This window comes from Lontra canadensis, unplaced genomic scaffold, assembly GCF_010015895.1.
Source record: "Lontra canadensis isolate GAN:19392208 unplaced genomic scaffold, GSC_riverotter_1.0 scaffold60, whole genome shotgun sequence".
Lineage (NCBI taxonomy): Eukaryota > Metazoa > Chordata > Mammalia > Carnivora > Mustelidae > Lontra > Lontra canadensis.
In genome coordinates, this window is record NW_022631054.1 from 11,884,043 (window position 1) to 11,908,014 (window position 23,972).

Here is a 23,972-nt window from a genome sequence, read left to right on the forward strand (position 1 = left end):
TTAGAATGGCTAATAAAGACTTCAGTTAAAAAGTAAAAAAAGGGGCGCCTGGGTGGCTCAGTGGGTTAAAGCCTCTGCCTTCAGCTCAGGTCATGATCCCATGGTCATGGATCGAGCTCCACATCGGGCTCTCTGCTCATCAGGGAGCCTGCTTTCCCCCTCTCTGTCTGCCAAATAAATAAATAAAATCTTAAAAAAAAAAAAAAGTAAAAAAAAGGAACAGGAAAATATAAGGTGATAAGTATGTTAATTAGGTTGATTTGGTAGTCATTTCACAACATATATCAAAACATCACATTATACACCTTAAATCTACACAATTTTTATCAAGTATACCTCAATGAAGCTGTAAAACAAAAATGAACTTAACCACAGAGAGAAAAAAGATGGGAGATCAAAATTAACAGAGCCTCAGTGACCTGTGGGACAATATTAAAGTGGTCTTACATGCATGTTATTGGAGTCTCAGAAAAATAGCAGGAGAATATCTGAGGAAATATGGCTGAAAACATTCATTTTGATGCAAGCTGTAATCCCACAGATTCAAGGAGTTCAATGAATTCCAAACAAATTAAACATAAAACTCCAAAAAGATAAACAATAATCAAATTACTGGAATCCCATGATGAACAGAAAACTGTAAAAGCCTCCAAGGAAAAAAAGACACATTACGTATATATATATATGGGAACAAGGATAAGAATGACTACTGACTTCCCATCAGTAATAGTGCAAGCAGATAATTAAACATCACCTTTTAGATGGTAGGGAAAAAATTTTATACTCAATAAAGTATCTTTCAAAAATGAAGGTGAAAAAATAGTTTCAGAAAATGAACACTAAGAGAATAAATGCCAGAAGACCAGCACTAAGAGAACTATTAAAGGAAGTTCTTCATGCAAAGAGAAAACGTTATGAGATAGAAACTTAGTTCTATAGAAAAGAATAGGACTAGGAATTATTAATATATGTATAATTATCAAAGACTTTCACATTAACATTTAATTTTAAACGTAACTGACTGTTGGGGTGCCTGGGTGGCTCAGTCAGTTAAGTGTCTGCCTTTGGCTCAGGTCATGATCCCAGGGTCCTGGGATCGAGCCCCACATCAGGCTCCCTGCTCATTGGGGAGCCTGCTTCTCCCTCTGCCTCTGCCATTCCCCCTGTTTGTATTCTCTCTCTTGCTCACTGTCTCTAATAAATAAATAAGTAATCTAAAAGAGAGAGAGGCAGAGAAAGCCAAAAATAAATAAAAATGGTTTAAAATTAAAAAAAGAAAAAGAATAAGAAAATGAATATGATAATATTCAAAGATTGCCTTGATACAGTATATTTATAGTATAAATACATATAACGCACAATGTAAGCCCTACAGTAACCACTAAGAAAAAGGCAAAGTTATAGTTAATTGGATAATAAAAGAGAGAAAATGGAATACTAAAATAGTCAATGTAAATTCAGAAAAGAGAGAAAAAAGGATCAAAGAATGAATTATACAAAGAGTAAAACTGCAAAACAGGAGTCTAAAATCCAACCATATCTCCAATTACATTACATATAAACAGGAAAAATTCTAAAGATTCCTTTTGAAAGTTGGAGATTGTCAACCTGGATAAAAAAAGAGATTACAACTGTATGTTATCTTACCAGAGATGCAGCTTGTAAAGATGTAGATAGATTTAAAGTGGGAGGAAAGAAAAAGATGCACCATGCAAATAATCATCAAAAAATAGCTTGGCTACATCAATTAGTCAAATTAATATCAAAGTAGACTTAGGAACAAAGAATATTACCAAACATAAAGACAAATATTTCATGACTATGAAAGGATCAATTCATCAATAAGACAATAATCTCAATTTGTACACACTTAATAACAGAGATTCAAAATATGTGCAGGGGGTACCTGGGTGGCTCAGTGTGTTAGGCCTCTGTTTTCAGCTTGGGTCATGATCTCAGGGTCCTGGGATCAAGTCCCACATTGGACTCTCTGCTCGGCAGGGAGCCTGCTTCCTCCTTTCTCCCTCTCTGCTTGCCTCTCTGCCTACTTGTGATCTCTGTCTGTCAAGTAAATAAATAAAACCTTTAAAAAAAAAAAAGAATTTAGAAAAAAAGTGCAAAAAATTTTTTAAGATTTTATTTATTTATTTGACAGAGAGAAAGAGATCACAAGTAGGCAGAGAGGCAGGCAGAGAGAGAAGAGGAAGCAGGCTCCCCGCTGAGCAGTAAGCCTGATGTGGGGCTCCATCCCATGACCCTGGGATCATGACCTGAGCCAAAGGCAGAGACTTTAACCCACTGAGCCACTCAGGTGCCCTGAAAAAAGTGCAAATTAAACAAAACAAAACAGAAGAAAAAAGATAGAGAAATCAATGAAACCGAAGATAGGCAATCAATAGAAAAAAACCTGTAACACCAAAGTTGGTTCTCTAAAAAGAAAAAAAAAAACTACAAATGATCAATATCATGAATAAAAGAATGCACATCACAACAGAACAGGATATCAAAGCATTTGAAATTGTCCAACCTACCTCTTCGAAGGAATATTTTTCCACAGTATGAAGAGCATCCTGTGTCTCATTCCACCCTCCAACAGAATAGATACAGTCATTGAGTGCAGCCACACCAAGATAGGCTCTCCGGGTTCCCATCGGAGGAAGTGGAGACCAACGCTTAGAAAGTGGATCATACACTTCAAAAGAACGAAGCTCTATTCCTTCATTGCTGATGCCCCCAATTACATAAATTAAACCTGGAAACAGAATATTTTTATTCAGATGCTACAGAAAATAGAATGTAAATAATTATAAAACATAAGACTTATGATTTATGTCTGCTATGCTGAGACCATATTTAATGTAGGGCTCACATTATCCTTTAAGAGAGAAATTTGACTTCTGTCTGGTGTATCATAGCTCATATTTAAGCATGTTACAAAGAATTAGAGGTATAATTTAAAGTGGCATTTAAAGGGTACCTATGTAGTTCATTTGGTTAAGCGTCCAACTCTTGATTTTGGCTCAGGTCATGATCTTGGGGTTGGGAGACTGAGTCTTTTTTTTTTTTTTTTAAAGATTTTATTTATTTGTCAGAGAGAGAGGGAGAGAGAGCGAGCACAGGCAGACAGAATGGCAGGCAGAGGGAGAAGCAGGCTCCCTGCCGAGCAAGGCGCCTGATGCGGGACTCGATCCCAGGACGCTGGGATCATGACCTGAGCCGAAGGCAGCTGCTTAACCAACTGAGCCACCCAGGGGTCCCAGGGAGACTGAGTCTTTTGTTGTCATGTTCCATGCTCAGAATGGAGTCTGCTTAAGATTCTTTCCCTCTCCTTCTGCCCTTCCCCCACCCCCATGCACATGCTCTCTCTAAAATAAATACAACTTAAAAAAAAATTAAGTGCATTTGTTTTTCAAAGAACTTACAGTGCTATAACAAAACAGTCAGACATGGTTTTCCACCTTATTATCTACTTGATGACCTCAAGTTCCAGAATCAGTGCTAACATGACATAAAAAAGGAAAGGGAGAGGGATTTTCTTTCCCCTAAAAAAATACCATGCACTTAAACTGGGAATGATATAGCCTTATTTGGTGACAGCCTACCTGTTACTCAAATGGATATAGAGAAGTGAATTCAAATTAGTTATATGGGAAGATTAAGGTATTCAGGATCATATCACTAGAGTACATTACAATGTAAGTCACTGTGAGTTGCTTATTATATTTGATTTGAAACTTGGGTTCTAGCTCCAGCTTTGCCAGTAACCAGCTGTGGGAAAAGATAATTCACAACCTTCCTGATCTTCTGCTTGCTCATCTATAAATAAAGAGATTAAAATAGATAATCTCCAAGATGCCTCTCTAGCTCTATGATTTTAGAAGGTACAATACTGTGATTTTTAAGAAATATGTATTTGGGGGACACCTGGGTGGGTGAGTTGGTTAAGCGGCTGCCTTTGGCTCAGGTCATGATCCCTGGGTCCTGGGATCCGGACCCATGTGGGGCTCTCTGGTCAACGGGAGTCTGCTTCTTCCTCTCCCTTTGCCCCTCCTCCTGCTCAGGCTATCTACCCCCCTCAAATAAATAAATAAAATAAAAATTATGAAAAAAAGGAATATGTAGTTGGTCATTCAGATGACCAAAATACATTTCTCATCTATATATGGTTTTCATCCACAATTCCTTGCTCACAGCAAGCTAAATCCTTGGAATTTCCAAAGTGTCCAGAATGAGAAGGGTGTCTTTTGTTATGTTAATGAGGCAACTTTGGGAAAGCACTTAAGGAATGGGGGGTAGTTGCCAAAGGAGTCAAACTTATGATCTGAGTGTAGAACTTTCAGTCTCAGCCCCTGACCTCTGGGGAGAGGAGGTGTAGAGGTTGAATCAATCACCAATGGCCAATGATTTAACCACTTGTGCCTATGTATATAGTGAAGCCTCCATAAAAATCCAAAAGGACAGGTTTGGGGTGCCTGGGTGTCTCAGTAGTTAAGCTTCTGCCTTTGGCTAAGGTCAGAGTCCCAGTGTCCAGGGATCCAGCCCCGCATTGGGCTCCATGCTTGGTGGGAAGCCTGCTTTTCCCTCTCCCACTCCCCCTGCTTGTGTTCCCTCTCTCGTTGTGTCTCTCTATGTCAAATAAATAAATAAAATTAAAAGAAAAAAAAAAAGACAACTCATTAAAAAAAAAAGGACAGGGTTTGGAGAGCTTCTGGGTTGGTGAGTATGTGGAGATGTGGGAACAGTGGTGTATCTGGAGAGGGAGGGCATGAAAACTCTGTGCTCCTTTTGTATAACTTGACTTTGCATCTCTTCCATCTAGCTGCTCCTGTGTTATGTCATTTTAGTAGTAACATTTTCTCTGAGTTCTGTGAGCTACACTAGCAAATTAATTGAACCTGAAGAGGAGGGACCACTGGAATCTCTGATCTATAGCCTGTCACTCCAAAGCACAGGTAATAATAGCCTGGGGAGGATGAGTGTTGTAGGACTGATGTGGAATTTGATGCTATCTCCAGGTATGTGTACACAGTATTAGAGTTGAATTGAATTCTCCAACACCTAGGTGGTATTCTGAGAACCTCTTCTTGCTAGTAGAAGAGAAACCAGCCCCTACCCCCATGCTGAAAACTAAGTCTCAGAACACTTAATTTATATGAGAAGATAAAAATCATAAATATAAAACAATTAGAGAACACTATAGTATTACACAACAGGATATAGTCTGTACCATGTAACTTGAACACTTAAATTCTAGTGGAAATCTGAGAAGGTACTCACAAAGCAGAAAGAACTTGAGCTGGGAATAGCAGATCGAGTTGTTTTAACAAGGAGCACATTGCTCACTACTCTACAGGTACATATAAATCTGCTCTCCAATCTGGACCAAGAATCCAGTTCTACTTGACAATGCTTACCAACTACTTCTCAGGGTATAGTAGACAAAATAATGTTTGTACACCATTTTAATATGTGGTACAACATTTTTTTTAAAAGATTTTATTCATCTATTTGACAGAGAGAGAGATCACAAGTAAGCAAAAAGGCAGGAAGAGAGAGAGGGGGAAGCAGGCTCCCCGTCAAGCAGAGAGCCTGATGCGGGGCTCAATCCCAGGACCCTTAGATCACAACCCGAGCTGAAGGCAGAGGCTCAACCCACTGAGCCACCCAGCACCCTATGGTACAACATTTTTCCAATTTGTCATAGCATTATATTCTGTGTGGACTGAATCACAATGTGCCCTGTAAGAAAACACTGAAAATGCCAAAATAAGAGACAGTGAAGATTGTTTTTCATATCCTCATCCTAACTTACTAAGGACTGTATGGGAGAGAAAGTGACAAAAGATGGACGAAGGTTCAAATGCTTATTTTCTTAGTCAGGTCTTCGGCTCATTTGTAATTTTTAATTCTTCTTTTATTTATTTTGGAAAAAAAATATTATTTTGGCAATACAGATATAAAGATATAAGAGATTAAAACATATAAAAATGTTTAAAATAATACGTCCATACTGTTAGTGTCAATCAGTCAATTCTAACAGACATAAAACATAGTTTTGTGAAAATAAAGGCTCAAGCTTAGTTTTTCAAAAAATATATTCTTAGGGGAAAAAGAGGATGGCACCTGGGTGGCTCAGTCAGTTAAGCATCTGACTCTTGCTTCAGTTCAGGTCATGATCTCAGGGTTGTGAGACTGAGCCCTATACTGGGCTCCATGCTGGGCATGGAGCCCGCTTTGGATTCTCTTTTCTCCCTCTTCCCTTTCCCCTCCCCCAAAAAATAAAATACATTTTCAGAAAAAAATTTTTAGAAAGCAATACCTTGCATTTCACAACACCCGAAGTAGTAGCGTGACATAGCCATGTTGCCAACTACTTCCCACTTATTTTCATCAGGATCAAATCGTTCAATGGTATTACCTATCTCTGCTCCAACCCATCCACCTGTAACCAAAAAGAAAAATGTCATTTCTGGATAAAGAAATCTTATCTATGAAAAATACCTTAGAAAGCATCTAATCTGGCAACTTTATAATGTGAATGATAATCATATGTACCAGAGGGGTTATTTGTCTAAGATCATACAAAAAGTTGGAATCTGCCTATAAAACTTGGATCTTAACTCTGACTAGTTTTCATCAGATATTTAAAAAAAACAAAACAAAATAAAAAAAAAAGCTCATCATGTTGCTTAGGAAATAAGGTATTTTGCAAAACTACCTTTTGAAACAACTTCTGCACATTCAGAATGGCTATCCTAATCATGAGATTTAATTAGTCAGCTGAAGTGCTTCACTGGACATCTTACTACACTTTATCTCCATCTCCTTCTAAGAGATCCATACTTGACAATATTCCCCAAGTAACTCAAACTTGAAAATTAAATTTATAAAGCTGAAAAGACATGTTTCTTGTGGGAGGAAAGAAAAATGTCTAAAGTAACTAGAATCTAAGAATTTAAATAATACCAGATATCCTTAAACTGAAAAGCATAATTACCCAAAGCATAGATAGCCCCATAACACACACACACTCCCAAACCACAGCGGGGGTGATTCATTGAAGCTACAGTTGTCCACTGTTTAGTAACTGGATCATAGCATTCAGTACAGTCAAAAATCATTGAATCCTTTTCACCTGAGTTAAATAAAAGAGACACATATCAGAAGGTTTAATAATAATGCTAATAGCCTAGAACCATAATACAATCAATATTCAGTAGCATTCCATGTTATGAGAAATTCAACTATTAAGTCTGATTTTATGCTATTCATTAAAATTAGTTTGCCCAGTAAGTAGTATTATAAATCAATAGCACTATCATTTATTAAAGCCCATTTAATGAAGCAAGGCATCATTTTCCTATTATTTCTAATTTTGCCACCCAAATAATCCATGTAATTTTTGAGGATAAAATTTGTACTTTAACACTTCTATGTTTTTTCATGTATTAGTTTGGATACCTGGCTCTGGTATAATTTGAATTTTAATCCAATCCTTACCTAGTAACGAAGAGAAAATAAAAATAAAAATTTCTAAAAAGGTACCACTTAAAATAGAATTTTAAAATAGACTATACCTAGAAGTCAGTCTAATCAAAGATTGTACAAAACCTCTGGCATACAGAATTTATAAACTTCATTTAGGTAAAATTTTAAATTAAGGAAAAGCTAAATAAATGAAGAGATATATCATATTCATGAATTAGAAGAGTGAATGTATAGATGGTTATCCCCAATCTGATTTATAGATTTAACATAATCCCAATTTGAAACACAAAAAAAATTGTGTTAAAATACAAGTAACATAAGATTTACCATCTTAACCATTTTTAAGTGTAGAGTTCAGTGATGTTAAACACATTCATATTTTTGTGTAGCCATGCCACTATCCACTCCCCAAATTCTCTACATCTTATAAAACTGCAATACTATACTGATTCAAACGATAACTCCCCGTTCTCCCCTCACCAGTCCCAGACAGCCACCACTATACTTTCTGTCTTTTATGATTTTGATTAATGTACCTCATATAAGTGAAATCATACTTTATTGTTATTTATTTTTTCCAACTAACATTTTTTAATTTAAATTCAATTAACATATATTATTGGTTTTAGAGGTAGAGGTCAGTGATTTGTCAGTCTTATATAATACCCAGTGCTCATTATATCAAATGCCCCCCTTAATGTCCAGTTACCCTAACACCTCACCCCTCTCCCTTCCAGCAACCCTCAGTTTGTTTCCTATGCTTAAAAGTCTCTTATGGTTTGTCTCCCTCTCTGATTTCATCTTGTTTTATTTTTTCCTCTCTTCCCCTATGACCCTCTGTTTTGTTTCCTAAATTCCACATATGAATGAGATCATATGATAATTGTCTTTCTCTGATTGACTGATTTCACTTAGCATAATACTCTCTGGGTTCCATCCACATCATTGCGAACAGCAAGATTTCATTTTTTTATGGCTGAGTAGTAGTCCATCATCACACATTATTTTTAAAAACAGATTTGACAGAAGAAAACAGATTTGATGAACTGGCTCTAAAATTTATATGGAAGTACATAGGACCCAGAATAGCCAAGCACTCTCACACAATAGTAATAGTAAGGGAAGAAACTATCCTATCAGATAAGCTTATCAGAATTAAAACAGAGCTATAGTGGGGTGCCTGGGTGGCTCAGATGGTTTAGAGTCTCCTTCAGCTCAGGTCATGATCTCCAGGTCCTGGGATAGAGCCTCACATCGGGCTCCCACCTCAGCAGGGAGTCTGCTTCTCCCTCTCCCTTTGCCTCTCCCTCTTTCTGTCTCTGTCTCTCTCTCAAATGAATAAAAAACAAACAAAATAGCTATAGTAATTAAGATAGCAATACACAGAGAGACCAAAACAGAAAAGAAATTCTAGAAACAGATACCCACATATATGATTACCTGATATATGACGAAGTTTGCTCTGCACAGCAATAGGCAAATAAAAGCTTTTTATGCTGAGATAATTGGTTACATATACAAGGAAAAGATGAAACTGGTTCCCTACTCCTATTATCTCAATTCCAGGCAGATTACAGACCTACATTTAGTTCTAAAACTAAAATTTTAGAGAACAATAAAGGTATATATCATCATGACTTTGTAGTAGAGAAGGATTTCCTTTTTTTTTTAAAGATTTTATTTATTTGTCAGAGAGAGAGAGAGAGAGAGAGCGAGCACAGGCAGACAGAATGGCAGGCAGAGGAGAAGCAGGTTCCCTGACGAGCAAGGAGCCCGATGTGGGACTTGATCCCAGGACGCCGGGATCATGACCCGAGCCGAAGGCAGCTGCTTAACCAACTGAGCCACCCAGGCGTCCCGAGAAGGATTTCTTTAAAAAGATACAAGAAACCATAAAGGGAAAATAAATAACAGAGTTAGCCCCATTAAAATGAAAAATATGTTTATCAAAAGATATAATAAAGGAAAAAGATACTTCTTAAAAAAAAAAAAAAGAAAAGAAAAGGGAGCACCTGGGTGGCTCAGTCCTTAAGCCTCGGCCTTAAGCTCAGGTCATGATCCTGGGGTCCTGGGATCAAGCCCCGGATTAGGCTCCCTGCTCAGCGGAGGGAAGCCTTCTTCTCCCTCTCCCACTCCCCCTGCTTGTGTTCCCTCTCTCACTATCTCTCTCTCCAAATAAATAAATAAAATCTTTAAAAAAAATACCATAAAGAGAGTGAAAGATGAAGCAGCAGAGTTGCAAAAAGTATTTGTGGCACATATAATTTTATGAGGGCCTAGAATCCTGAACATATAAAACTACGGTGCAGAAAAGAATCAGCACAGCAGGTCTGAGAATTCCTAACCTTAGAAAGGCCTGCTTGCAAGATTGACCCTTGGCTGGAGTCTAGGAACAGAGCTCGCAAACAATTCCCTACACTGATATAAAAATTTCTCTAAATAATAAGAGTGGCTTTTGGCAGTAATAAAAATGTTCTGGAATTAAACAGTGGTAATAGTTGTACGATTTTGTAAATATGCTAAAAATCACTGAACCATATACTTCAAATGGTGAATTTTATGGTATGTGAATTATATCTTAATTTTCAAAAATAGTATTTAGAATATTAACCCAGATATGTATGTATGTAGAAGGAAATAAACCAAGTATTGTGATTATCTCTGGGCGATATGATCGGAGTATGGGTGATTATTACTTTTTTATATGCTTCAATTTCAGCAAAATTTTCTATCACAAACCTGAATTACTTTGATAATAAAAATCGTCTTAACATTATACATTATAAAATATCTTAGGATAGCAATGTTGATAGTATTAATAATAGTAGGCCGAGTTGGGGCACCTAGCTGACTCAGTTGACAGAGCATATGGCCCTGAACCTCAGTCATGAATTTAAGCCATACATTGAATGTGGAGCCTATTTAGAATAATAAATAAATAAATAAAAGTTAGTGAAGTCATAGCATTTTTTTTTTTAAAGATTTTATTTATTTCTTTGACAGGCAGAGATCACGAACAGGCAGAGAGGCAGGCAGAGAGAGAGGAGGAAGCAGGCTCCCTGCTGAGCAGAGAGCCCGACATGGAGATCAATTCCAGGACCTTAGGATCATGACCCGAGCCGAAGACAGAGGCTTTAACCCACTGAGCCACCCAGGTGCCCCCAAGTCATAGCATTTTTGAAGGGTGCTCCTAAGTATTTCTGTGGCATCAGGAAAGGGGACAAATATATATGAAAGTGTCACACAGGACACTGTGACCCTATGTTAAACAGGAGCATTCATGCATTGAAACTATCCATAACTGCCAAAATGTATATAAAAAGAGCTATTAGTGTTCTAGTCAAAGATTATATAGAATTATGGTCTTTATGCTGACAAAGTTTTTGCTTAAACTCTCATTTCTTTGTTGGGACTTTTAGATTCAACAGGGCATTTATTGATTTAATAAAGAGGTAGAGGGAGAGGGACAGGTAGACTCTGCACTGAGCAGAGACCAATGTGGGACTCAACCTCACAACCGTGAGATCATGACCTAAGCCAAAATCAAGAGTTGGCTGCTTAACCATCTGAGCCACTCAGCTGCCTCTTAATGAACTTTAATTTTAATTTTTAGCAACAATTATGTTCTCTCCAAAAGAGAAATAAAAACCAAATATTCTCCATCTCTCTCTCTCATTTTAAACTGATAGTATCATAGTTGAAAAATAATAATAACATTTTCAAGAGGTATCTGGGTAGCTCAGCCGGTTAAGGGACCAAATTTGGTTTCAGCTCAGGTTGGTGATCTCAGGGTAGTGAGATCATGCCCTACCCTGGGCTCAGCACTGAGTCTGCCTAAGATTCTCCCTATCCTTCTGCTCCCCCCGTCCCACCTGCTAGTTCTCTCTCTCTCAAATAATAAATATTAAAAAAAAATATTTTTGATATATAACTTCTTGTGTTTTAGACTAACCCATAGAAATAAGGCATAAAGATTAGTTGTAAGGGTTAGAGATGACCTATCTAGGCTTGTTGCTACAAACACAAATTATCCAGAAGTAAATACTGATATAAAAGTGTTACCGCCGGGGTGCCTGGGTGGCTCAGTGGGTTAAGCCTCTGCCTTTGGCCCAGGTCATGGTCTCAGGGTCCTGGGATCGAGCCCCACATCAGGCTCTGTGCTCAGCAGGGAGCCTTCTTCCCCCTCTCTCTCTCTCTGCCTGCCTCTCTGCCTACTTGTGATCTCTCTCTCTCTCTGTCAAATAAATAAATAAAATCTTAAAAAAAAAAAAGTGGGGGCATCTGGGTGGCTCAGTGGGTTAAAAGCCTCTGCCTTCGGCTCATGTCATGATCCCAGGGTCCTGGGATCGAGCCCCACATCGAGCCCACATCAAACCCCACATTGGGCTCTCTGCTCCGCAGGGAGCCTGCTTCCTCCTCTCTCTCTCTGCCTGCCTCTCTGCCTACTTGTGATCTCTGTCAAGTAAATAAATAAAATCTTTAAAAAAAAAAAGTGTTAGCATTTATTTCTCTTTAGATCCTCCTCTGATATTTAGTTCCCTCCAACATCCAAAACTCCTTTTATTTAATTTTATTAATCATTTTATAATTCATAATAATAGTTTCATAAAACACAGTGATTTCAATCAAGAAACATATCCCAAAGTCTAGCTGACTTAGTTTTTATAGATCTCACTGTCCAGGTAACAATGTTAATTAAAAATTATTTGTAATACAACTTCTAGTATGTGAAATTAAATTTCAAAATTAAAATAATTTTTATCACAAACATTGACCTAAATTTTGGTTCCACATTTTATAAACAACTTTTCAATGAAACCAAACCTAAATATTCTGCCTTGGGATAAATCATAGTATCCCCCTGGTCTGAAACATTCATTATCTTCTGTTTCCTTTTTCTTCGTTTCATTAATTTATTCATTAAATATTTATTGAGGACAACCATATATATGCATACCCCATAGCACCTAGAAATATATATAAGTCATATAAGAATGCAGCCAATTTACAGCTAGTGACTAATGAGAGAAAAAAGACATTTCATTATTACCTCCAATAGCGTAAACCATCCCTCCCAGAACTGCTACTCCTAGCCCGCATCGAGCCTGATGAAGTGAAGACACAGTGGTCCAGTACTGGCTAAAGGTGTCAAAACGCTCTACACAGCTGAGGGCTCTGCTATCACTCCAACGACCCCCCTGCAACCGAGTATACCCGCCTGAATGAAGGAAAGGAGATAAACAGCGAATCACTTACTGCTAAATATGTAAATGAAAGTAATGAGAAAAATCTAGCCCTCTACATCTAGACATTTAACCCATAATTATTTTATAGCAAAGAAAAAGTACTTTAGAGCCTGCCATGTATACAAATATTCTTATATGCCCCAAGTCCTGAAAGATGATGGCTTAAATGCAGTGATGTCAACCAGCATTCTACCACCTGGTTTTGGTCATAAAATGTTAGATAAAACATAAAAGGAGCTGGTTATCTGTCTAGTTAGGAAGTCTCTTTATGACTTCTATTAGTATATTTTTCAATTAAAAATAGTGAGTTGAACAGCACATAATATCAGTAAAAAAACTGTAGCATGCACTAAAAAATTACATATTTATATATTATAGCATACATAAACTTATACATATAATTATATACAGATGATAAATTATGTTATGAATATATGAAAATATGCATATAAATTTGGATAATCTGTCTATATATACTTCACATATTAATGAGACTTACTGCTTTTTAAAATAAAAAAGATGTTTTAATATGTTCTCCTGATACTTCTGTGGATTATCCTATCCACCCACACTTTAGCGACCACTGGTTCCTATTACCCCTAATCATCTAAGCTGCCATGAATAGTTAAAAATGTTGAGATTTTCCCTATTTTTCACTAGAATTCACATTTTTAACTTTTAAAGCAGTATTTCGTAAGTTATTTGACAATAATTGGGCAATCTAAGAACCCAACAATTTGGATCACAGAATAATAGATGTCAAATAAATAGCTATTTATTCTTAGATGTATCCACTGTATAAAACACAATTAATTTTTAGCCTATATGTGAAATTAAATATGCCTATTTGACACACTTGCATATTCTGATGTGTAAAATAATAACAAAATATTAAAGGTTTTAATCCTAAAAATAAAGATTATTTGCGTCACCTTTTAAAAGATTCTCACCTACTGCATACAGGTACTTTCTTGCTTTCTTCCGAGGCCGAACCTTGGATGTCTGCAGAAAACTACAAAACTTGTTTTCTTTGGGAGATTTGCACACCTCACAGTACTCTTTCAAAAGTGTTTGCAACGCAACACGAAGATTAAAATCAGATACTCCTAAAGCAAGTTAGACAAGATACTGTTTTAATCAACTTTTAAATAAATATTGAAAAGACATGTTCCCATAAAGATAGAATATATTTATCAAAAAATATAAAAACTCATCATCAAGCAATGGTGATTGTTTCCCACAATACCAAATATTATTTTTCTCATTGTTACTAAAGAATAAACTTTCCTTAAATCAAAGATGGTTTTTAACAATATGCTTCATAATACCTAATTTAAAAACACATGTGTGAGGATTTCTAAACAAAGATGGCAAGGTAAAACAGGATCATGATTATCCAACAAAACGGAAAAATAAAATAGCCCCATATTCTATACTTAACGGCTTAATAACAGAAAGATATAAAATTATGTCACATAATTTAAAAAATGATAGTCAAATCAAGAAACAAAAGATTCCAGTGGGATGAGGTCCATCTCCCAAAGAGACTTTGAGCATAATTGGGTAGACTCTTCCTGCTCAAGGATGCTTAGCTGAGGTGAAGTGGGGATGAAAGTCAACCTATGTCCCACTTGCCAATCCATAAGACCTGGCCCCTTGAGAGGGACTATTTTCTAATTGACACAAAAGCACCATACATGCTTGCAAGGAACTGTCTCCAAGCTTTGTTCCCATATCCCAGAAGCAATATTGAGGAAAAAAGGTCAATTAACCAAATCTTGAGAATTCTCACTAATGACTAAGAATTTAGAAAGGTAGAAGGAGCAGGTAAGAAGCAGAACTGAGAAGTCAAAGGAAAAACCATTACAGGAAATCCTTTACAGGACCATCGAGGTAAAGACAGAATCACCATGGCTTGCTATCTAACAGGGCACAGTTAGATGTCCACACTAATGAGACATATCCTTAGCTGGGTTAAGTAAGCCCTGACACAAAATCAATAATAGGATCTTAGGGAGAGCTCAGAGTCCAGGTCCCTAAGCAAATATCTAAGCCTTAGCAGATCTCTGTTCTTCCACCACCTTCATACCTCAGTCTAGAAAGAAGTGGCAAGAACACAACACAGTCCTTAAATTCTAGCTGGAAGTTACACTAAGGTAGAAAGGGTGTCAAGGAGAATTAGCTCTTCCATTATCAGAGTAAACTGGTTTGAAGAGAGTAGCCCATGTTATACATGAGCAATATACCAATAAGTATATTAAAATAAAGCCCAGGAAAAAGAGGAGAAATAATTCATTCTGGAATAAAACATTAGCCACAAACACAAACAGACTTCCCATACATGCTTCACAGCATGTGAAGAATTACTTAAAATTTTAGAATTACTTAATCAATTACTTAGAATTAATTATTTAGAATTACTTAAAAATACAGATCTGGGGTGCCTGACTGGCTCAGGTGGTACAGCATGTGACTCTCAACCTCGGGATTATGAGTTTAAGCCCCACTCTGGACGTTGAGCCTATTTAAAATAAAAATTGAAAAAAAAAAAAAAACATATGGAGATCCTATTTAAAAAAAAACTCAAAGGGGGGTTCCTGGGTGGTTCAGTGGCTTAAAGCCTCTGCCTTCAGCTCAGGTCATGATCCCAGGGTCCTGGGATTGAGTCCCGCACCGGGCTCTCTGCTCAGTGGGGAGCCTGCTTCCTCCTCTCTCTCTCTCTCTCTGCCTGCCTCTCTGCCTACTTGTGATCTCTGTCTGTCAAATAAATAAAATCTTAAAAAAAAAAAAACCCAAAACCAAAAAAACTCAAAGGCAGAATTAGATGCTTTGCTAAGGAAACAAAGTGAGAACTTGAAATGACAGTATTACAGACTTAATAAATTAGAAACAAGAAACACAATAGACATGATGAAAAATCAAACCATCAATTTAAAGACTTGAGAAAACAGCTGTGAATACAGAGCAAAGGAAAATATTTTAACATTAGAGGATGATAAATATGAGAAACAATGAAGTTCCAATAAAATGATGAAGACCGGAGCTCCTGGGTGGCTCAGTCAGTAAAGCGTCTGACTCTTGATTTCAGTTCAGGTCGTGATATCAGGGTCTTGGGATCAAGTCCCGTGTTCGGCTCCAAGCTCAGCAGGGAGTCAGCTTGAGATCCTCTCTCCTCTTCCTCTGCTTGGGCCCCTCCCACCGCCCCGCTACTTGAGTGCATGCATGTGTGTGCACTCTCTCTCAGTAAATAAATACTTTTTTTTTTTTTAGATTTTATTTATTTGAGAGGGAGATAGAGAGAACGCAAATGAGAGCACAACAGCAGGGGGAGGGAGAAGCAGGTTCCCCGCTGAGCAGGGAGCCAGACGAGGGGCTCAATCCCAGGACCCAGGATCATGACCTGAGATGAAGGCACTTAACCAACTGAACCACCCAGGCATCCCTAAATAAATAAATCTTAAGAAAAAAAAGAATATTATGCCCAGGGCACCTAGGTGGCTCAGTTAATTAAGCAATTGACTCTGGATTTCAGCTTAGGTCATGATTTCAGGCTCATGAAATCCAGCCCCGCGTAGGGTGTATGAGATTCATCTCTTCTTTCTTGGGTCTTCTCTTTATATGCACAGGTGTCCAGCACCTAGCTGGCCAAAGTGAGGGTTGATGGTTTTCACCAAGCTGCTGTATCTCTCTGGTAGAAGAGTCAGAGAGATTCCAATTGTTATGATTTAAAGCTGAAACTATGACACTTCTGCTGAAACAACACCTATAGGTAATGCCCACATTCGTGTTTCTTAATGCCAATGAAAGGGTGCAGGTGGGAGGGCTGGAGGTGGAGGGTTAAGGAGTATCAGGTTAAGCTGCAGAATGAGAGAAATCTGGGTTCAAGTTCAGGCCTTAGCATTTACTAAATATGTGATAGGGTCAAACTACATAATCTCTCGGACTTCAGTTTCTTTATCTGTAAAATGGAAATGACCAATAGTGAAACCTACTTTCTATACTGTGAGAAATGGTGGCAAGTGGGTGACTCAGTCATTTAAGCCTTGGACTCCTGATTTTAGCTCAGGTCATGATTCCGTGGGTTGTGAGACTGAGCATTGAGTTGGGCTCCTCGACAAGTGAGGATTGTTTGTGATCCTCTTTCTCCTTCTGCCCCTCCCCCTGCTAGTAGGCACATGCACATGCTTGTTTTTTCTCTCTCTCTCAAATAAATAAATAAAAATCTTAAGAAAAAAAAAAAAGATGGGGTGCCTGGGTGGTTCAGTTGTTAAGCATCTGCCTTCAGCTCAGGTCATGATCCCACGGTGCTGGGATGGAGCCCCACATCGGGCTCCTTGCTCAGCAGGAAGCCTGCTTCTCCTTCTCCCTCTCCCCCTGCTTGTGTTCCCTCTCTTGCTCTGTCTCTCTCTGTCAAATAAATAAATAAATAAACTTAAAAAAAATATTATGCCCATCCATGGAGTGTCTGACTGGTTCATTTGATAGAGCATAAACTCTTGATCTCTGGTTTGTTAAGTTTGAGACTCATGTTGGGTGTAGAGATTACTTTTTTTTCCCCCAAGATGTTACTATTTTTTATTTGACAGAGAGAGCACAAGAAGGGTGAGTGTCAGAGGTAGAGGGAGAAGCAGGCTCCCCAGTGAGCAGGGAACCCAATGCAGGGCTGGAGCCCAATGCAGAGCTCAATTCCAGGACCCTGGGATCACGACTTGAGCTAAAGGCACATGCTTACTTGACAGAGCCACCCAAATTTTTAAAATCTTAAAAAAAAAATTATTATGCCCATCCAAATTGCTGTTAACTTAAAAATCAACAGGCAGAAATTTTCAATATGAAAAAATTTAGGAAATACAGTAATCATGAACTTTTCTTTAAAAAAGTACTTGATGGGGCGCCTGGGTGGCTCAGTGGGTTAAGCCTCTGCCTTCAGCTCGGGTCATGGTCTCAGAGTCCTGGGATCGAGCCCCACATCGGGCTCTCTGCTCAGCGGGGAGCCTGCTTCCTCCCACTCTCTGCCTGCTGCTCTGCCTGCTTGTGATCTCTGTCTGTCAAATAAATAAATAAAATCTTTAAAAAAAAAAAAAAAGTACTTGATGATGAAATCCAGCCAACCAAAAGACAAGTCAAAAAAGAAAATTTGGGAATAAAAAGACTGAAAAACTGGTAGACAGCATCAAATTCATTTAAATACAGAACAAAAGCACAGAGCTAAGGAAATCATGATTGAAAAAAAAAATCTATATAAAGGTATAAACCTTGGAGCACCTGGGTAGCTCAGTCGTTAAGCATCTGCCTTCAGCTCAGGTCATGATCCCGGGGTCCTGGAATTGAGTCCTGCATTGGGCTCCAGCCCTGCATTGGGTTCCCTGCTCACTGGGGAGCCTGCTTCTCCCTCTCCTACTCCCCCTGCTTGTGTTCCCTCTCTTGCTGTGTCTCTTCTCTGTCAAATAAATAAAATCTTTAAAAATAAATAAATAAAGGTATAAACCTTGAATGGTGGCATAGGAAGAAAACTAACAATGCTAATTACCTTATTTTTCTTAATGAGTCTATACTGTTTAAAATTTAATTAAAAAAAATTATCTATTTGACAGAGAGAGAGACACAAGCAGGGGAAGTGGGAGAGGGAGAAGCAGGCTTCCTGCTGAGCAGAGAGCCTGAAGGGGGGCTTGATCCCAGGATCCTGGGATCATGACCTGAGCCCAAGGCAGGCGCTTGATGACTGAGCCACCCAGGCGTCCCTATACTGTTAAAAATTTAAACACAAAACACTATATGTTTAAATATACTGGAATTAAAATTAAAAATAATAAATAAATAAAAATAAAACTGAAACACAAATGAAACTTTTATTTCATCTTTTAATGATTTTCATCTTTTGTCCTGAACTCGATAAGAACTTTTTAAAATGAATGTTTCTTGAGATAAAGAAACATTCTTCAGAAATTAGTTGCTACTTCAGTTTCTTCATTAATTTTTAATGAGAGTTAAGCACACTTTTTGTATTATAAATAGTATGTACAGAATGATTCTTACATTTTTTTCTGTTTATCCATCCAACCATACATCCACCCATCATCCATCCTCCTATATAGATACCTAGAATGATGTTTAATAATGTTAATTATAACTGGTTATTTCTGGGTAGTGGACTTTGGGGGAATTTGTTGTTTTATTACACTTTATTACCTAAACATTTATAAGAGGATATACAATTTTTAGAAAGTAGTCATTCTCTAAAATGGCAAGAAAGAGATGTTATCATTTAGTTAGTACTATTGAGTTGCCTCAATTATTCCAGTGATAAATACGAAAAACATACACCAGGGGGGAAATCTACATATTTCACATAACATAATTTAACCATTTCTTTCTTTTTTTTTTTTTTAAAGATTTTATTTATTTATTTGACACAGAGAAAGAGAGATCACACAAGTACACAGAGAAGCAGGCAGAGGGGGAGGGGGAATCAGGCTCCTTGCTGAGCAGAGTTTGATGTGGGGCTTGATCCCAGGACCCTGAGACCATGACCTGAGCCGAAGGCAGAGGCTTAACCCACTAAGCCACCCAGGTGCCCTCTTTTTTTTTTTTTTTTTTAAGATTTAATTTATTTGACAGTGAGAGAACACAAGCAGGGGGAGCAGCAGACAGAGGGAGAGGGAGAAGCAGGCTTCCCGCCAAGCAGGGAGCCCGATGCAGGGCTTGATCCCAGGATCCTGGGACCATGACCTGGGCTGAAGGCAGAAACTTAACGACTGAGCCACCCAGGAGCCCCAATTTAACCATTTCTATTAAGTCTTTTGCTCTCTGAATTTTGTAGTAGAGTCTCATCATTTTTCTACATAAATCGCCAGCTTTTTCTCTAATATGATCAAAAAGAAAAAGTTTCAAAGTTGAAATATTTTAAAATCTTTTAAAAAAATCCTCCATTTCCATCTCTCTGACTCCTTGCAGCTTTACTCCAAGAAATACCTTTAGCTGACAACTATTGGGCATGCTTAATAAAGCAGTACAAGATTTGAATATTATAAGACTAAAAAGCTATAGGAAAAGAAGCCCCAATTCTAGGTAACTTTCCCTTGCTCCTAGCAAAGGAACTTTCCTATAACACTGTATCTACAGAACTTGGGAAAAGACAACTCAACCATGAAAGCTTTTGTCCCACTCCTAAATTCTCATATGATTCAACCAAAAATGTATTTGGATAATTTCTCTCTTCTTATTTTAGCATTTAAATATAGTCAGTCTTGGGGCACCTGTGTGGCCCAGTGGGTTAAGCCTCTGCCTCTGGCTTAGGTCATGATCTCAGGGTCCTGGGATTGAGCCCTTCATTAGGCTTTCTGCTCAGCAGGGAGGCTGCTTCCCTTCTCTCTCTGCCTACTTGTGATGTCTCTCTGTCAAATTAATAAAATCTTAAAAAAAAAAAAAAGCCTCTGCCTTTGGGTCTGGTTCTGAGTTCAGATTCCTGGGATTGAGACGCATCAGGCTCTCTGTTCAATGGGGAGCCTGCTTCCCCCACCTCCACCTCTGCCTCTCTGCCTACTTGTGATCTCTGTCTGTCAAATAAACAAATAAAAATCTAAAAATAAATAAATAATTTAATTAAATCAGTCTTCATTGTTTGTGCATTCCTTATTTATGAATACAGCTACTCATTAAAATGCATTTGTAACCCAAATTAACACTCATGGTGCTTTCCTAGTCATTCATAGACATGCTGCAGAGTAGAAAAAAATTTGAATCACCTGACATGCATATTTCTAGGTAGGAACTAAACAAGATGACACTTTGCCTCATATTTCAGCTCTCATATTATAAATAAGTGTCCTTTTCACAGTCTCTTTAGTGCTGTGGTTTTCACATTTTTGGGCTTTTTCTTGGTGATATGGTTGAAAATGACCCCACCCATACTGTTGAAGTACTATCTAGTGTTCCCGATTGCAAGAAGCCTGTGATGCGCTTTATGGAGTAAATGCATGTATTAGGTTTCATTCAGGCACGGGTTATAGTGCTATTGGCTAGGAGTTCAAAGTTATGAGTATATATATATATTAAGTATATATATTAAATAAGGTGTTTTTGATAGAAACACACATAAAACAATGTTATGTATTGATCAGGTGGCAAAAATACTGTGATCTACATAAGTATTTCCCTTAGGAACAATGTCTCAGTATTTGCCAATGCAGTGTTTGTGGCAACTTTATAGAACATAACTACTGTGAACAATAAAAATTGATTGAGTAATATATATGCATTAATAAAAAGACATCACTCAGAAAAGAAAAAAAAGACATCACTCGGAGAAAAAAAAGATATCACTCAGAAAAACCCATCAAATTCTATTATATACTGTTAAGAGTAGAAAAAAACGAAAAACCCACATTAAATATAATTCCTTCACAGAATTATACCTTTAATGCTAATAGTGTATTTAATTGATATGAAGATCATTTGTAACTTCCTAAAGTTTCAGTGCATGACAAGAGCAAGAGCTTCAAATCTTGAAACCAGGTCTAAGGTAGTTTGTAAAAATACATTTAAATCTGTGGTGCCTGGCTGGCTCAGTCAGTAGGGCATATGACTCTTGATCTTGGGGTTGTGGGTTCAAGCCCCACAATGGGTATAGAGAGTGCTTAAAAATAAAATCTTAATCAATTAATTAATAATAATTAATATATCTATATATGTATATATAATTTTTCTAGTAGAAAAATTAACACTATTCATACTATGATGAAAAGTATTTTCAGAGTTTAGTACCTAAAGACAATTCAAAGGCTACTTAGAAGCTATGATATTGGGGCACCTGGGTGGCTCAGTGGGTTAAAGCCTCTGCGTTCTGCTCAGGTCATGATCTCAGGGTTCTGGGATCAAGCCCCACCCACATCAGGCTCTCTGCTCAGCGGAGAGCCTGCTTCCCCCTCTCTCTCTGCCTGCCTCTCTGCCTACTTGTAATCTCTGTCAAATAAATAAATAAAATCTTTGGGAAAAAAAGAAAGAAGCTATGATATTATATCAATATAAAATTAAGTTTATAATGAGAAGATGCACAGAATTTATTGAGTTTGGTTTTTGTTTTTAGCATATGAATTTTCCTCATGTGTCAGGTTTTGTTATAATTTTTAGAGGAATAAGAAGAAATCTTACACTGAAATAATCAGTACTACCAAAAACAGCAGTGGTATTTTAGGCCTGTCAATAATTTTATCTATAATTCTAATCTCCCTTAGTATTTAAACTCAAGAAAGGTATGTCAGAATTTGATTAAAATAATGGGTAGAAATACTGAAATACTACTATCTGCAAAACCCAAAAGTTGTATCTCACATATAGTAATAATTCAATAAATGTCCATTATTGAACTGAAAAACGAAAACATTATCACATTTCAAATAGAGAGAAAGCCACTGGATATTCACGCATTTGATATGCAAAAAAAATTTACCTTCTATATACTTTAAAAGCCTCTGAGGAGGTAATAAAGGGAATCGAATTGGTTCTAGCACTTCCACCACATGTTTTCTTCTTTTTCCCAGGTCCTTCAGAATCCATTGCATAGCAGCTAAGAAGACCTGGTATTCATCCTCGATACTGAGCTCTTCGCTTCGCAAAATTTTGATCAGTTGATCTTTTGTAAGCGCTAGGAACTCCTCCCCACTGTGAACCTCCAAGAAATGGACATGAATGTAGTTTTCTGTGAATTCCAAAAGATCATGGCAGGCAATTTGCTCAGAGAACTGAAAGATTCCAATGCAGTTCAATGGATCAACTTGTCCTTTTAGAAATTCACAGCACAGATTAACAACTTCAGTCAACTGTAGCATGTCTGCTGCAACAATCAGCTCCTGGACATTATTCACACCTATGTTCACTATACCTAGGGAAGTAGGGAGACAAAATAACCAACAAAGTAAAAACAAACATTTGACTTATATTTAAAAAGCATTATATTTAATTCCACTGATAAAGCTTAGTATTTGGTGAGTAGATAGATCCTAAGTAAAAAGGCAACAAAGGATTTGTAGAAAGAGCACAGAACTTAAATGATGATACCTAACATTTATGGAACACTTATAATGGACAGAAACATTAACTGTTTCATACATTTATTTAACTGTCACTACAACCCATATAATACGTGTTATTATTTTTCCTTTTTCTATCAATTAAACAGAAATAGAAAGTTTATTTACTTTATTATGCATTTAAAAAATGTTTTTTAGGGGCACCTGGGTGGCTCAGTGGGTTAAAGCCTCTGCCCAGGTCATAATCCTGGGGTCCTGGCATCGAGCCCTGCGTCCGGCTCTCTGCTCAGCAGGGAGCCTGCTTCCTCCTCTCTCTCTGCCTGCCTCTCTGCCCACTTGTAATTTCTGTCTGCCAAATAAATAAATAAAATCTTTAAAAAAAATGTTTTTTAAGTAGGCTCCACACCCAACATGGAGCCCAATGTGGGTCTTGAACTCAAGATCCTGAGATCAAGACCCAAGCTGAAATCAAGAGACAAACGCTTAACCAACCGAGCCACCCAAGTGCCCTCAAGAATCAGAAAGTTTAAATTTAAATAACTTGTCTCAAAGTCACATGGTCAAGTGATTGAGGGTAGAGACTGACATCAAAGTCCATGCTTTTAACATAAGGTTATATGCATCTAACATTTACTGAGGCACTGGGGTGAATAAGACACTTCAATTTGATGAAGTGCCATACAAACATTATTCTTTAATGCTAGGTATAGCCAAGAGTTCATGACATATGAGACATTATTAAATACTTTTTTTTTAAGATTTTATTTATTTATTTGACAGAGAGAGATCACAAGTAGGCAGAGAGGCAGGCAGAGAGAGAGAGAGAGAGAGAGAGGAAGGAAGCAGGCTCCCTGCTGAGCAGAGAGCCGACATGGGGCTCGATTCCATGACCCTGGGACCATGACCAGAGCCGAAGGCAGAGGCTTTAATCCACTGAGCCACCCAGGCGCTCCTTAAATACTTAACATTTAAGTAACTACGTACACCACTTTCTTTCTAGATATCTTTACTTTTATATTAACATATATGACTTTGCGAGAACACTAAATAGTTAATTATATTTAGAATGGAAGAAAAACCCTGTAATTCTCCTACCTGATAAGGATAAACTCTCCATTCAATCTTATATTTCCCTTAATCCCTTTTAGGATATTCACTCCACTAAATTATTTGGCTGAAGTTTGTATCTCCAACAAGATTTATAAAGTCT

General features: G+C 37.5%; 1 protein-coding gene across 4 annotated transcripts in view; it reads right to left on the reverse strand.

The window, feature by feature from the left end:
- The window catches only part of IPP (intracisternal A particle-promoted polypeptide), a 47,205-nt gene that overhangs the window by 16,890 nt on the left and 6,343 nt on the right, over positions 1–23,972 (reverse strand). For 3 of the 4 annotated variants that reach the window (XM_032877645.1, XM_032877644.1, XM_032877643.1), the window contains exons 3-8: positions 22,183–22,614; positions 13,685–13,840; positions 12,539–12,706; positions 6,998–7,135; positions 6,320–6,442; positions 2,532–2,752 (exon numbers count right to left, since the gene is read on the reverse strand). In XM_032877645.1, the coding sequence (XP_032733536.1) occupies positions 2,532–2,752; positions 6,320–6,442; positions 6,998–7,135; positions 12,539–12,706; positions 13,685–13,840; positions 22,183–22,614 (1,238 nt within the window). The remainder of the gene's footprint in view (positions 1–2,531; positions 2,753–6,319; positions 6,443–6,997; positions 7,136–12,538; positions 12,707–13,684; positions 13,841–22,182; positions 22,615–23,972) is intronic. The other variant, XM_032877646.1, reaches the window with a different exon arrangement.